The following is a 14,779-nucleotide window of genomic DNA, read 5'->3' on the forward strand; positions in this document are numbered from 1 at the left end:
ATTTTCTTCTGCCGATCATACAGTACTGATTTATTTAGTGTGGCTTCACAATCCCTTCCACTGGAACTGGACACATCCCTCCTTTCTCAAGTTATACATGCAAGGTGCTGCACAAATACATCTTAAATGATTCAAATGTTTTGATTTGACACACAAATCCACATACTTAGAACCGATACAGTATATCATTATTAACATAAAGTAGCACACAGGCCTCAGTCATAAAAAAAAACATTTTCTGCATACTACTTTTACACTGGTTTACATGTAAATGTCTTCCTCAATCATTCCAGTACCTCTGCACATTGAAATAATGGTACTGCACGACCTGTATATAAATCTGTATATATCTGCATTCATGTTTCATTTTTTTCTTCTCTCCATTTCACTTGTTTTATTTCTTATCTATTACTATATCTATTGTGCATTATATGAAAGGAGCTCACAAGTTATGTACTGTATGTACTGTTTTACACATACTTTATTCGGTGCATGTTACAAACATTGTAACAATTTATACTACGTTTCAGTTGAAAACTCCGAATTGAACACTTAGAGGACAGTTACAGTATTGGGCCTAGGGGCTCTAACTTCAGATAGTCATAGCAATTTGTTGCAAAGTGAGTGAGCAGTTGGAGTATACACTGCACTTCCACCTATTAGTTAGTACATACAGACATGTTTAAGATTTCTAAACTTTACAATAGTTACATGACGTATGTCTAGTTGTAGAGACAGGGACCAGCAGTTTTGGAATAAAATATTGAAGACTGAGCGCAGTCTACTCCCCCACCGCCCCCACCCTTCCGAGCTATCAGGGAGCTACGTGATTGGTCCAGGCCTGAAAACAGCCTTAAGGATCTAGAATGTTGTACAGGCCTCTCATTTGCACCATGAGAAATATAACCTAATTTAACAAGAAGACTACGGAAAGACTGTTTGAACCCGAAAACTGTCATTTAAAAAAGACACCAGTGACTTGGTTTGGTAAGTATGTATTACGTTTAATGCAATATGACAACGGGGCCTTGTCACGAAGGCCTACGGGCCTCCACCCCAGTCGAAAAAAGTAACAATGGTGGCTAGCTAGCCAAGCTAATTAACAGAATAGCTAGCTCGGAAATATATCGTGACTTTTGCAAGCCGATGTTCATTTGTGTTTTCTTTCAGTGCACACTTTCTAAAGTATATACACAGTTGTGGGGTTACTGCGTTTATTTTACTAATAATATTGATTACAATAGCTGGGAATGCTACTGCTAACTAGTTAGCTCGCTAATTTAGCACAGAACAGAAAAACATTTGCAAAGCATCAGTATTGCACACTTGTTGGAGTCCTGAAAAAAAAATCATAGATTCGACGTATGCTTAAATATCATTTAGCATATTATTCATGTGTATTCATTATTTTTGCTACAGTCACCTGTGCGCTCGCGCTATACGTCATTGTTGGCGGGGTTGTGTGCCCACAATGTAAACAGAAGCCGCCATATTTATTGCGTCTGGGCGCTCTCTGCTGTCTGTCAGTGGGTTGTAACTAGATGGAGTACAGCTACGACCGGAAGTGACATTTCGTGGCAGGCTAGGAGAGCATTTTAGCTAACCCTTTTCCTAACCTTAACCTCATTATCATAACCTGCTACGTTAATGACCCTAACCTGCTACGAAAAAGTAACTTCCTGTCATAACGGTATTCCACCCAGGTAGGATAATTTACGCGGCTGTGACTAGATGCAGTACAGCTACAACCGGAAGGGGTTTCCTCGCAGGTTAGGAGAGCATTGTAGCTAACCCTTTTCCTAACATTAACCTAATTCTCCAAACCTGACATTCTCCTAACCTAATTCTCCTAACCTAATCAAGCATTATAGCTGTCTGCTTTATTTCCACAAAACAATTATTTTTCAGGATAGATAATATAATGGAAACTGATTTATCGGCTATGTGTTTTCCTTTTCTCTATTTCAAGTGTCTCCTCCCTTGCTGATGACAACAACAAAAAGCATAACACTTCACTGATGGTTTGAGAGCTCAGCATCAAATGTGAATGCTGAAATGCAATGTGTTTTTAATCTTTCAGTCTTAACATTTAGTAGTTTTTATGTCAATGTTTATTCAGCATTGATGAAGATCAGTCTGTTGATTATTTAATTGAATCAAATGTGTTGACACATTTGTATTGATTTATGCATTGACAGAGGTCCTGATTCAATGAATAAAATGAGATCAACTTAATCCTCTCCTCTTTTATGTTTGTACCAGACAGGATACAAATAGAATGGACCATGGTGGAGGGGTCTTGAACTTTCAGATGCAGAACTCAAAGATGCAACACACAATGATAATGCAGGATTTTGGTATGTCATCTCTATCAATACTCCATGGCCTTTTGTTCATTTGACTGTGTCTGTGTATGTTCGATCTGATAAGATGAGTCTAACAGTTTCTCCTGACTTCCCCAGTGGCAGGTATGGGTGGCATGGCTCACATCGACGGTGACCACATTGTGGTGTCTGTGCCAGAGGCGGTGCTGGTGTCAGATGTGGTGACTGATGAGGAGGGCATCACATTTGAGCATGACCTGGGCTCAGAGGTTGTAGAGGGGCCAGACATCTGCTGCAGTGACGACCCTGACGGCATGATCATGACTGAGTCGGTCCTGGGGGCCGAGGTGGCCATCGATGAGGTGCTGGACTCAGACCACCATCAACATGTGCTGACAGCAGAGCTCATAGAGGAATCTGACAGTGTTCCTGACCGGGTGTTTGAGATGGTCACGGAGGAGATCATGGTCTCTAACTGCAACTCAGAGACATATGTGGAGGAGATGGAAGACTCTGCAGTCACCATCGAGGAGCAGGACGATGAGGATGGGGGGAGTGTCTCTGAGGACTACCTGGTGATCTCCTGTAAGTCGCATACATCTTCTGTTCTTAGAACTACTAGCATTTCATGATAAGGTTGTATTCGGCGCATGTGACAAATACAATTTGATTTGATTTGGTCCAAGACTGACAGAATAATTGCCTTCAATAGGATGAATCAGAGAATGTACACACCCCTACATATTTATTTGGACAGTGAAGCTTAAACGATTAATTTAGCTCTATATTCCAGCATTTTGGATTTGAGATCAAATGTTTTATGACGCGAAAGAACAGAATGTCACCTTTTATTTGAAGGTATTTTCAAACATATCTGTTTTACCGTTTACAAATGAACGCACTTTATGTATCTAGTCCATTTGAAGGTGTGCTAAGTATTTGGACAAATTCAATTATAGTGTATTCAATTTAGTCTAAAGTTTAGTATTTGGTCCCATATTCCTAGCACGCAATGACTACATCAAGCTTGTGACTCTACAAACTTGTTGGATGCATTTGCATTTTGCATTATTTACCATGAATTTCTATTAGGAACAACATAATCTGTAACACAACCAAAACAAACTGCAAATGCATCCAACAAGCTTGACGTGCTCATTGTGTGCTAGGAATATGGGGCCAAAACTCTAAACTTAAGACTAACTTGAATACACGATAAGTGAATTTGCCCAAATACTTTAGACACCTTCAAATGGGGTGACTAGATACATAAAGTGCATTCATTTGTAAAAGGTAAAACAGATATGTATGAAAATATCTTCAAATAAAAGGTCACATTCTGTACTGTCGCCTCATGAAACATTTGATCTCAAATCCAAAATGCTATATTATAGAGCCAAATTATAAGTTTTAGCTTCACTGTCTAAATAAATACGCAGGGGAGTGAACAATAATTGTGCTGTTTGTGCAGTGGATGATGTTGAGGAGAAGTTGGACATGGAGGACACGTCCCTTAAGATGGGTTCTGAGGTGATGCCTGAGGAGGATGGCTCCAAAGAGGGCGACTACGACTCTGAGTGCATCAAAGTCTACATCTTCAAGGCAGAGGCTGATGATGATGTTAACATAGGCGAGGACTGCTATTATTTGGCTTTCTGAAAGTTACGACTTATTTGAAAGGCACACCTCTGTTTAGTTTTCCTGACTTCAGACGTTTACTGTGAGTGCAGGTGGCACAGAGATTGTAGCTGAGAGTGACTTCCACAACGGTCACACAGTGCTGGAGACTGGGGGCATTGGCAAGCTGTCTCGAGAGAAGATGGTCTACATGGCAGTGAAAGACCCTTCCCAGGAGGATTCAGAGATCAGTGAGTCCCCTGAATTACCAGCACTTCCTCCAATCCCTTATACACATCAGATCATATGTCTGTCTTATTCTTTTTGTCTCAATAAGTGGTTGTAGTATTAAATATAATGACTACGTTTTGCTTCTCTCTGAGCAGACTGTGCTGAGATGGCAAATGAGGTGTACATGGAGGTGATAGTGGGAGAGGAGGATGCCCCTGCCATTCAGGACTCCCTGGAAGACTCCAGCCATAATAAGAACTTTGGCACCATAGCCTGGGCTGCAGCTTATGGTAAAGCTGACTCCTTTCCTTCATAGGCATGCATTCAGTATGCTGTAAGATAGAATTCTACATTTAGCCTTACATTTCGATTTTGTTCACATCATGATTTTTGAGTGTTGAATTGGTGGATGTGGTATATGACATAGGCTCAAAATAATTTTCTCTAGGTAACAGTCTGGACTCCAGGCTGGAGAACAAGAACAACACAGGTACACATTACCTGAAGATCAGCGACAGCCTGAGTACAAGTAGAGCTCTCAAACAGAATATCAAGAAAAAGAAGAAGGGAGAGACACGTCAGTGTCAGACAGGTATGGGGTTCTATGTTCATTCAACCATACAATTTTATAATATTAGTTTTTAGCTGTAGTCCTAACACTGCCTGGTCTTTTTCTTCCACTCTTCTCCCCAGCTGTGATCATTGGTCCAGATGGCCAACCTCTGACTGTGTACCCCTGTCACATCTGCGGGAAAAAGTTCAGATCACGAGGCTTCCTGAAAATCCACATGAAGAACCACCCGGACCACATGTTCAAGAAGAAGTACCAGTGCACAGACTGTGACTTTACCACCAACAAGAAGGTCAACTTCCACAACCACCTGGAGGGCCACAAGCTCATAGTGAAGAGTGACAGGGTACCAGAGTTCACTGAGTTCACGCGGCGTTACTGTGTGGAGAGCCCCCTCAGCTCCAACAAGCTCATCCTGCGTGACCAGGAACCCAAGCTGCACCACTGTAAGTACTGTGACTATGAGACAGCCGAGCAGGGTCTGCTCAACCGCCACCTGCTGGCTGTGCACAGCAAGAGCTTTGCCCATGTATGTGTGGAGTGTGCGAAGGGTTTCCGCCACCCATCAGAGCTCAAGAAGCACGTGAGGACCCACACAGGTGAGAAGCCTTACCACTGCCAGCACTGTGAGTTCCGCTGTGCCGACCAGTCCAACCTGAAGACCCACATAAAGAGTAAGCACGGCGCTGAGCTGCCCTTCAAGTGTGGACACTGCCCCCAGGCCTTCCCTGACGAGCGGGAGCTGCAGAGGCACATGGAGATCTTCCAGGGCCACAAGACACACCAGTGTCCGCACTGCGAGCACAAAAGCACCAACTCCAGTGACCTGAAGCGCCACATTATCTCTGTGCACACCAAAGACTTCCCTCACAAGTGTGATGTGTGTGAGAAGGGCTTCCACCGGCCTTCGGAGCTCAAAAAACATGCAGAGACTCACAAAGGTGCCAGGCTGCACCAGTGCCGCCACTGTGACTTCAAGACGCCGGACCCGTTCATACTCAGCCGCCACATCCTGTCCGTCCACACCAAAGACTTGCCATTCAAGTGCAAGCGCTGTCGACGTGGCTTCAGGCATCAGCTGGAACTGAAGAAGCACATGAAGACCCACAGTGGACGGAAAGTGTACCAGTGCCAGTACTGTGAGTACAGCTCCTCTGACGCTTCTGGTTTCAAACGGCACGTCATATCCATCCACACCAAGGACTATCCCCACCGTTGTGACTACTGCACTAAAGGCTTCCGTAGGCCCTCTGAAAAGAGCCAGCACATTGCGCGGCATCACAAGGACATTTTAATGTAGAGTTCCACTTCACACACCCTTTCCCATATTCAGAACAATCCTATTCTCACTCACTATAGAGCAGGGAAATACAATGGTTTCAATGTGGTAAAGGATGACAATTGTCACATTTTCTTACAACTTTATTAGTTATTTATTAACCTTATCCTCACATCACCATTAGTACTCAAACCTAGGGTGCTATTCAAACAAACTTCGTCAGGCAAGTCCTGAATCAGAACATTGCTGAAAGTACATTTTTTTTCAGTAGTATGCTTGTGCATGCCTGGATTGTTTGAATAGCACAACACTTGTTATATGCAGTATCAGTGCTAAGATCATTTGATTTCAACTAATGCCATGTTTGATTGACTGCTGACTATTCTCATTTTGACCTTGGGATAACTGTTCTCTGACAAGTCATTGTATGATTTTTAGTACTGTTTCTGCTAGCAATAAATTGTGAAAATAATGCATTTTAAAGACCCAGTTATAATTGCAAATGTAAACAGTCGTCAGTGTCAGTTTTCTCTGTATTCAAAGTGATGGAAAGGGGATGTGGACGACTCGGCTTTGTAATCGTATGTGTCCATTATGCATTGAAATAATCGCTTGTCAGACAATCGGGGGTTTTCAATTTTTCCCATGTGTGCACTACTAAAATCATTTTGCTCAGAGCCAACAACATCATGTTCACTATCAGGACTGTCTCTCATGCATCAGACAAAATCAGTGTTATCTATTCTCATGTCTCAACTGAAATGTTAGGAGCTCCTTTAGTAAATAAAGACATCTCCTGATAAATTGTTCACCTCAACCATTCATTCACTCTTCATATGAACTTTTTGCCATCATTCATTCAGTAACAAATAATGTAGCAGCAGGTGGATTTGTGTTAAGATGACACTGCTTTGCATCTTACATGGGCACCTACTGACATCAAGTCATCCTGTGATTGACCTAGAGAGGTGTTTTTTGTTTATTGATTTAGAATGATGAACATCTGATTTGTGGAAATGTACTTTTTGAAATATCTTTGAAGGGTATAGATCCCCCCATGACAAAAATGATCAGTTTCTCTGATTTGACTATTTCATAGGTATGTGTTTGGGTAAACTGAATATTTTTGTTTTATTCTATAAACTATTGACAACATTTCTCCCAAATTAAAATATTGTCATTTAGAGCATTTATTTGCAGAAAATGACAACTGATCCTTCACCAAATTTCAGTGGGTGCAAGACCTGGAGAGGCCGACAAGCCACAGTGTCTCGCACCCACTGTGAAATGTGGTGGAGGATCGGTGATGATCTAGGGGTGCTTCAGCAAAGCTGGAATCGGGCAGATTTGCATGAATCAAGCCACTAACAAGGTTGTCCTGGAAGAAAACTTGCTTCCTTCTGCTCTGACAATGTTCGCCAACTCTGAGGATTGGTTTTTCCAGCCGGACAATGCTCCATGCCACACAGCCAGGTTAATCAAGGTGTGGATGGAGGACCACCAACTCAAGACCCTGTCATGGCCAGCCCAGTCTCCAGACCTGAACCCCATTGAAAACCTCTGGAATGTGATCAAGAGGAAGATGGATGGTCACAAGCCATCAAACAAAGCCGAGCTGCTTGAATTTTAATGCACCAGGAGTGCATCAATGATGTCACTCTCGCTGCTGGTGATTCTCTGATCCACCTCTACGCAGACGACACCATTCTGTATACTTCTGGCCCTTCTTTGGACACTGTGTTAACTAACTGCCAGACGAGCTTCAATGCCATAAAACTTCTGTGGCTTCCAACTGCTCTTAAATGCAAGTAAAACTAAATGCATGCTCTTCAACCGATCACTTCCCGCACCTGCCCGCCCGTCCAGCATCACTACTCTGGACTGTTCTGACTTAGAATATGTGGACAACTACAAATACCTAGATTTCTGGCTAGACTGTAAACTCTCCTTCCAGACTCACATTAAGCACCTCCAATCCAAAATGAAATCTAGAATTGGCTTCCTATTTCACAATAAAGCATCCTTCACTCATGCTGCCAAACATCCAAACTGACCATCCTACCGATCCTCGACTTTGGCGACGTCATCTATAAAATAGCCTCCAACACTACTCAACAAATTGGATGCAGTCTATCACAGTGCCATCCGCTTTATCACCAAAGCCCCATATATCACCCACCACTGCGACCTGTACGCTCTCGATGGCTGGCCATCGCTTCATACTCGTCGCCAAACACACTGGCTCCAGGTCATCTACAAGTCTCTTCAAGGTAAAGCCCTGCCTTATCTCAGCTCACTGGTCACCTTAGCAGCACCCACCCGTAGCACGCGCTCCAGCAGGTATATTTCACTGGTCAGATAAAGATATAAAACTGTATTTTTTTGTGAAGAATCAACAACAAGTGGGACACAATCATGAAGTGGAACGACATTTATTGGATATTTCAAACTTTTTTAACAAATCAAAAACTGAAAAATTGGGCGTGCAAAATTATTCAGCCCCCTTAAGTTAATACTTTGTAGCGCCACCTTTTGCTGCGATTACAGCTGTAAGTCGCTTGGGGTATGTCTATCAGTTTTGCACATCGAGAGACTGAAAATTATTCCCATTCCTCCTTGCAAAACAGCTCGAGCTCAGTGAGGTTGGATGGAGAGCATTTGTGAACAGCAGTTTTCAGTTCTTTCCACAGATTCTCGATTGGATTCAGGTCTGGACTTTGACTTGGCCATTCTAACACCTGGATATGTTTATTTTTTAACCATTCCATTGTAGATTTTGCTTTATGTTTTGGATCATTGTCTTGTTGGAAGACAAATCTCCATCCCAGTCTCAGGTCTTTTGCAGACTCCATCAGGTTTTCTTCCAGAATGGTCCTGTATTTGGCTCCATCCATCTTCCCATCAATTTTAACCATCTTCCCTGTCCCTGCTGAAGAAAAGCAGGCCCAAACCATGATGCTGTCACCACCATGTTTGACAGTGGGGATGGTGTGTTCAGGGTGATGAGCTGTGTTGCTTTTACGCCAAACATAACGTTTTGCATTGTTGCCAAAAAGTTCAATTTTGGTTTCATCTGACCAGAGCACCTTCTTCCACATGTTTGGTGTGTCTCCCAGGTGGCTTGTGGCAAACTTTAAACGACACTTTTTATGGATATCTTTAAGAAATGGCTTTCTTCTTGCCACTCTTCCATAAAGGCCAGATTTGTGCAATATACGACTGATTGTTGTCCTATGGACAGAGTCTCCCACCTCAGCTGTAGATCTCTGCAGTTCATCCAGAGTGATCATGGGCCTCTTGGCTACATCTCTGATCAGTCTTCTCCTTGTATGAGCTGAAAGTTTAGAGGGACGGCCAGGTCTTGGTAGATTTGCAGTGGTCTGATACTCCTTCCATTTCAATATTATCGCTTGCACAGTGCTCCTTGTGATGTTTAAAGCTTGGGAAATATTTTTGTATCCAAATCCGGCTTTAAACTTCTTCACAACAGTATCTCGGACCTGCCTGGTGTGTTCCTTGTTCTTCATGATGCTCTCTGCGCTTTTAACGGACCTCTGAGACTATCACAGTGCAGGTGCATTTATACGGAGACTTGATTACACACAGGTGGATTGTATTTATCATCATTAGTCATTTAGGTCAACATTGGATCATTCAGAGATCCTCACTGAACTTCTGGAGAGAGTTTGCTGCACTGAAAGTAAAGGGGCTGAATAATTTTGCACGCCCAATTTTTCAGTTTTTGATTCGTTAAAAAAGTTTGAAATATCCAATAAATGTCGTTTCACTTCATGATTGTGTCCCACTTGTTGTTGATTCTTCACAAAAAAATACAGTTTTACATCTTTATGTTTGAAGCCTGAAATGTGGCAAAAGGTCGCAAAGTTCAAGGGGGCCGAATACTTTCGCAAGGCACTGTATCTATCATTCCAGTGTCTAATTGCTATATTGTAATTACTTCGACACCATGGCCTATTTATTGCCTTACCTCCCTTATCTTACCTCGTTTGCATTTGCATTATTTTTTCTACTGTATTATTGACTGTATGTTTATTCCATGTATAACTCTGTGTTGTTGTATATGTCGAACTGCTGTGCTTTATCTTGGCCAGGTCGCAGTTGTAAATGAGAACTTGTTCTCAACTAGCCTACCTGGTTAAAAAAAGGTGAAATAAAAAATAAAATAAATAAAGTCACTAAACATAAATGTGAAAGACTGGTGGAGAGCATGCCAAGACGCATGAAAGCTGTCATTGAAAATCAGGGTCATTCCACCAAATATTGATTTCTGAACTCTTCCTAAGTTAAAACATTAGTATTGTGTTGTTTAAAAATTAATATGAACCCATTTTCTTTGCATTATATGAGGTCTGACAACACCGCATATTTTTTGTTATTTTTACCAGTTGTCATTTTCTGCAAATAAATGCTCTAAATGACAATATTTTTATTTGGATTTTGTGAGAAATGTCAGTAGTTTATAGAATAAAACCAAAAAAATAATTTTACCCAAAAACATACCCATAAAATATAAAACCAGATAAACTGATCATTTTGCAGTGGTATCTTAATTTTTTCCAGAGCTGTATATATATATATATATATATATTGTGGAAGGACCACTAGAGGGCAGGCTGGGCTCATGGATAGTAGCCCAACAAAGCATGGGAGACAAGGTAACCAGAGTCAATTAAGCACAGCTGACGGTACTAATGAGATACTCTCCTTCCCCTATAAAAGAGAGAATGGAACCAGCAGAGAGGGAGAAAACTATCTCTGGAAGATGGCCACCGAGAGGGAGAAGCTGTGCTGAAAGAACCACGAAGATGGTGACAAACCCGTGATTTATGTTTGTTGTAGTTTAAAGATTATCCTATTGTGTTCTTGTTTCATCTGGAGAAGAAGATGTGTGTTTTTCCTTGGAAGATTTTTCATTGATTATGTTAGAATGTTTTTGGTTGACAAAATACCCTCAATAGAGAACCGTGTTCAATCAGAAAAACCTATTCCTGACTCGTTTATTCCACCTTCCCGCTTTAGAGTGACGCCTAATTACTTGGTACGCTCACATTGGTGGAGGATGCGGGCATTAGGTGGACGAGTGACACAAGGATAAGTGAGTAAATTAATATTCTTCCAGAAGACCCGGAGGAACCATTCAAGAACGATGGATAACGCCCTACTACAACAATTGATCACGGCACAGCAGACAACCATAGAACTCCTGCAACAACAGCTGAGTCGACGAGAAGAACCTACAGTTAGGCCAAGAGCGGCTGCTCACGCCATCTTACCTCGTCTCTCCAAGGAGGATGATATTGAGGCCTTTCTCATGACCTTCGAAAGGACGGCCACCTTGGAAGAGTGGCCGCCCACAGAATGGGCTAGCGCATTAGCTCCTCTTTTGACCGGGGTGGCTCAGGAAGCCTATTTTGACCTGGATTCCCGCGAAGCGGCGGACTATGGGCGACTAAAAACCGAGATCCTGTCCCGGTACCAGCTGACTGCCAGAGATAGGGCTGTAAAGTTCCATCAATGGACCTATACAGCTGATCAACCCGTCTGTGCTCAGATCTTCGCCTTAATACGACTGACGAAACAGTGGCTAGAACCTGGAAAGGGAGTAGGACATGTGATAGAGACTCTCGTAGTGGACAAGATATTGAGAGAATTACCCAGTGACTTAAAAAGGGTTGTGGGGCAAGCCAACCCGTTGTCAGCCGACGACATAGCCCAGGCGGTGGAAACATATCGGTCTACAGGGGAGTTGTTAAAAGTGACAAGGAGGAACGGAAGGAGTCTTCCAATCCCGTACCACGACTCACCCCGGCGCGCCCGCCACCGAAACGTCCAAGCCCCCCCCGGAGGTGGGAGAAGTCAGCCACCACACAGCCGGGTCGGTGTTATAAGTGTCAGTCTCCCAACCATTATGCCCCACAATGTCCTAGCAAGGATGAGCCCATGGTCACGGAGTCGTCACTGCCTACCCCCACACATCCCGTTTTGAGGGGGCAGGATCAACACTGTTGGTTAGCAGAGATAGCCTCAGAGATTCCGGTGCGAGTTGAAGGACAAGATGTGGTAGCTATTCTCGACTCGGGAAGTATGGTTACGTTAGTAGAGGAGCGGATGGTGACCTCCGCCACACTGCTACCAGACAAAGTAGCCGTATCCTGTATCCATGGAGACACCCACTATTACCCCACTGTGAATCTGCCTATTCTCACTCCAAAAGGAAGGTGTACAGTCAGGGCAGGGAAAGTGCCCCAGCTGAAGGTGCCATTATTGATCGGGAGAGACTGTCCCCTATATAAGGAGCTTCGGCAGATGACGTTATGCACGGGAAGAAGGGGGACAGGAAAGAAGAGAATCTCCAAGCCCGAGGTAGTAGTACTACAAGGAGACATAGCCGCGTCCTCGTCCTCTACAGCAGAGGAAGAAATAGCGACCCAACGTTTACGACAGATATTCCAGGAAACCACCGATGAAGACACCTGTGAAGGGTTATACACAACGCAGGAAGGAAGGAGCAACCAGGCACTAAGGGATATATTTGAAGCTCCATCCGAGGAGGGAACCTGGAAGGGATTCTCCTCGGTCTCCCCTGATGGGGATGTGGAACAACCTCCACATCCCTCTACTGAGGTTGACCTGCCCCAGGAATTAAAGGGACAGTTCGGCACCTCGCAGCATAGAGACCCAGACCTAAGGGAGGCCATGAGGAAGGTGAAGGTGATCGACGGAAGGAACGTCGACGGATCAGGTGAGCCCCCTCTTCCTTACTATGCAATCAGGCGGGGTCTCTTATACTGGGTCGTACGACGAAGGGGGGAAAACCAGGAATTACTAATGGTGCCTAGACCATACAGGGATACAGTTCTACAGTTAGCCCATTCCCACATCCTAGGAGGACACCTGGCACGAGACAAGACGATTGACAGAATCATGCAGAGATTCTATTGGCCCCGTGTCACCCGAGATGTGGCCAGGTATTGTAAGACGTGTGATCAATGTCAACGTACAGCCCCACGGCCACACCTACGTAACCCTTTGATTCCTCTCCCCATCATAGAGACTCCCTTTGAACGCATAGCTATGGACCTTGTAGGACCCCTCCCAAAATCCGCCAGAGGACACGAGTACATCCTAGTGGTTATAGATTATGCTACCAAGTTCCCGGAGGCCATACCCCTACGTAACATGTCGTCAAAGGGAATTGCCAAGGAGTTATTCCTGATGTTCTCTCGTGTGGGTCTTCCCAAGACTATCTTAACCGATCAAGGAACCCCGTTCATGTCCCGGTTGATGAAGGACTTGTGTCGGTTATATCAGGTTCAACAGATACGTACAAGCATATTCCACCCTCAAACAGATGGGTTGTGTGAACGCTTGAACAGAACAATTAAAAGCATGTTGAGAAGAGTGGTGTCCCGAGACGGGAAAAACTGGGACATGCTTCTCCCACACTTAATGTTTGCCCTGCGAGAAGTACCCCAGGCATCCACTGGATTCTCTCCGTTTGAATTGCTCTATGGCAGACCCTGTCGAGGAATCCTCGACTTAGCCAAGGAGACCTGGGAGACCCAACCATGCCCCTTTCGATCTACAATAGAACACGTTACCCTGATGAGAGACCGCCTGTCAGCAGTGTGGCCCATAGTCAAGGAGCATATGGAGAAGGCCCAAAGGACCCAAGGCCGGGCCTATGATAAATCTGCGACCCCCCGTGAGTTCACCGTGGGAGAGAAAGTGATGGTGCTTGTGCCCACGGCCGAACATCGCTTGCTGGCGCAGTGGAGGGGGCCCTACGAGGTAATGAAAAGGGTCTCACCGGTCAATTACCTCATCAAGCAACCTGACAGGAGGAAGAAGGTCCAACTCTATCACATAAACCTGCTGAAGACGTACCATGGACGAGAGGAGGAGGTGGCTTTGATGGCCCTGGAGGGCAAAGAAAAAAAGAGGCTCTACCACAGGTGCGCCGTGGCCAAACTCTCCTACCGGAGCAGTCAAGACAGCTAGACAAGCTGATTATGAACTTTGGTCGAATATTCTCTCCATTCCCAGGACAAACAGATGTCCTGTTCCACCATATCCACACTGAACCCGGCAAGAAAGTGCATATCCGCCCTTACAGGATTCCTGAGGCTCGCCGAGTCATCGCTAAGAAAGAGGTGAGGGAGATGTTGAGGATGGGCGTGATCGAGCCCTCGACGAGCGAGTGGTCCAGTCCCATAGTCCAGGTCCCCAAAGCCGATGGTAGTATGAGACTCTGCAACGACTTTAGGGGCGTGAATGCCATCTCTACATTCGATGCGTACCCCATGCCCCGCGTGGATGAACTCTTGGAGCGCTTAGGAAAGGCCAAGTTCATCACTACCCTGGATTTGACGAAGGGATATTGGCAAGTGCCGGTGGCTCCGGAGGATCGCCCAAAGACTGCCTTCGCCACCCCAGAGGGGCTTTTCCAGTATGTGAGGATGCCCTTCGGACTGCACGGAGCTGCTGCAACCTTCCAACGCCTCATGGATGCCATTCTACGGCCCCATCAAGAGTATGCAGCGGCGTACATAGACGATGTGGTCATCCACAGCGAGGACTGGGATAGTCACCTCCTGCGATTACGGGCGGTGCTCGTGAGTTTGGAAGCCACAGGGTTGACAGCCAATCCAAATAAATGCTGCCTGGGCCTGTCCGAAGCGGAATACCTGGGGTATACCGTGGGGAATGGGAAAATACGCCCGCAGGCAGAGAAGA

General features: G+C 44.6%; 1 protein-coding gene across 2 annotated transcripts; it reads left to right on the forward strand.

Annotated features, from left to right (window-relative positions):
* The first annotated feature begins 789 nt into the window (after positions 1-789).
* On the forward strand, positions 790-6,826 carry LOC118391251 (zinc finger protein 711-like). 2 transcript variants are annotated; one of them, XM_035782439.2, is made up of 8 exons: positions 790-987; positions 2,267-2,357; positions 2,463-2,909; positions 3,796-3,954; positions 4,055-4,192; positions 4,328-4,462; positions 4,621-4,764; positions 4,866-6,826. In XM_035782439.2, the coding sequence occupies exons 2-8, from the start codon at positions 2,279-2,281 to the stop codon at positions 6,041-6,043; spliced, it is 2,280 nt and encodes a 759-aa protein (XP_035638332.1). In that variant the 5' UTR covers positions 790-987; positions 2,267-2,278; the 3' UTR covers positions 6,044-6,826. The 2 variants fall into 2 exon arrangements, with proteins under 2 accessions (XP_035638332.1, XP_035638330.1); XM_035782437.2 differs by having other exon boundaries at positions 791-987; positions 2,263-2,357.
* The last annotated feature ends 7,953 nt before the right edge of the window (positions 6,827-14,779 follow it).

The sequence above is a fragment of the Oncorhynchus keta genome, chromosome 12, assembly GCF_023373465.1.
Source record: "Oncorhynchus keta strain PuntledgeMale-10-30-2019 chromosome 12, Oket_V2, whole genome shotgun sequence".
Classification (NCBI taxonomy): Eukaryota; Metazoa; Chordata; class Actinopteri; order Salmoniformes; family Salmonidae; genus Oncorhynchus; species Oncorhynchus keta.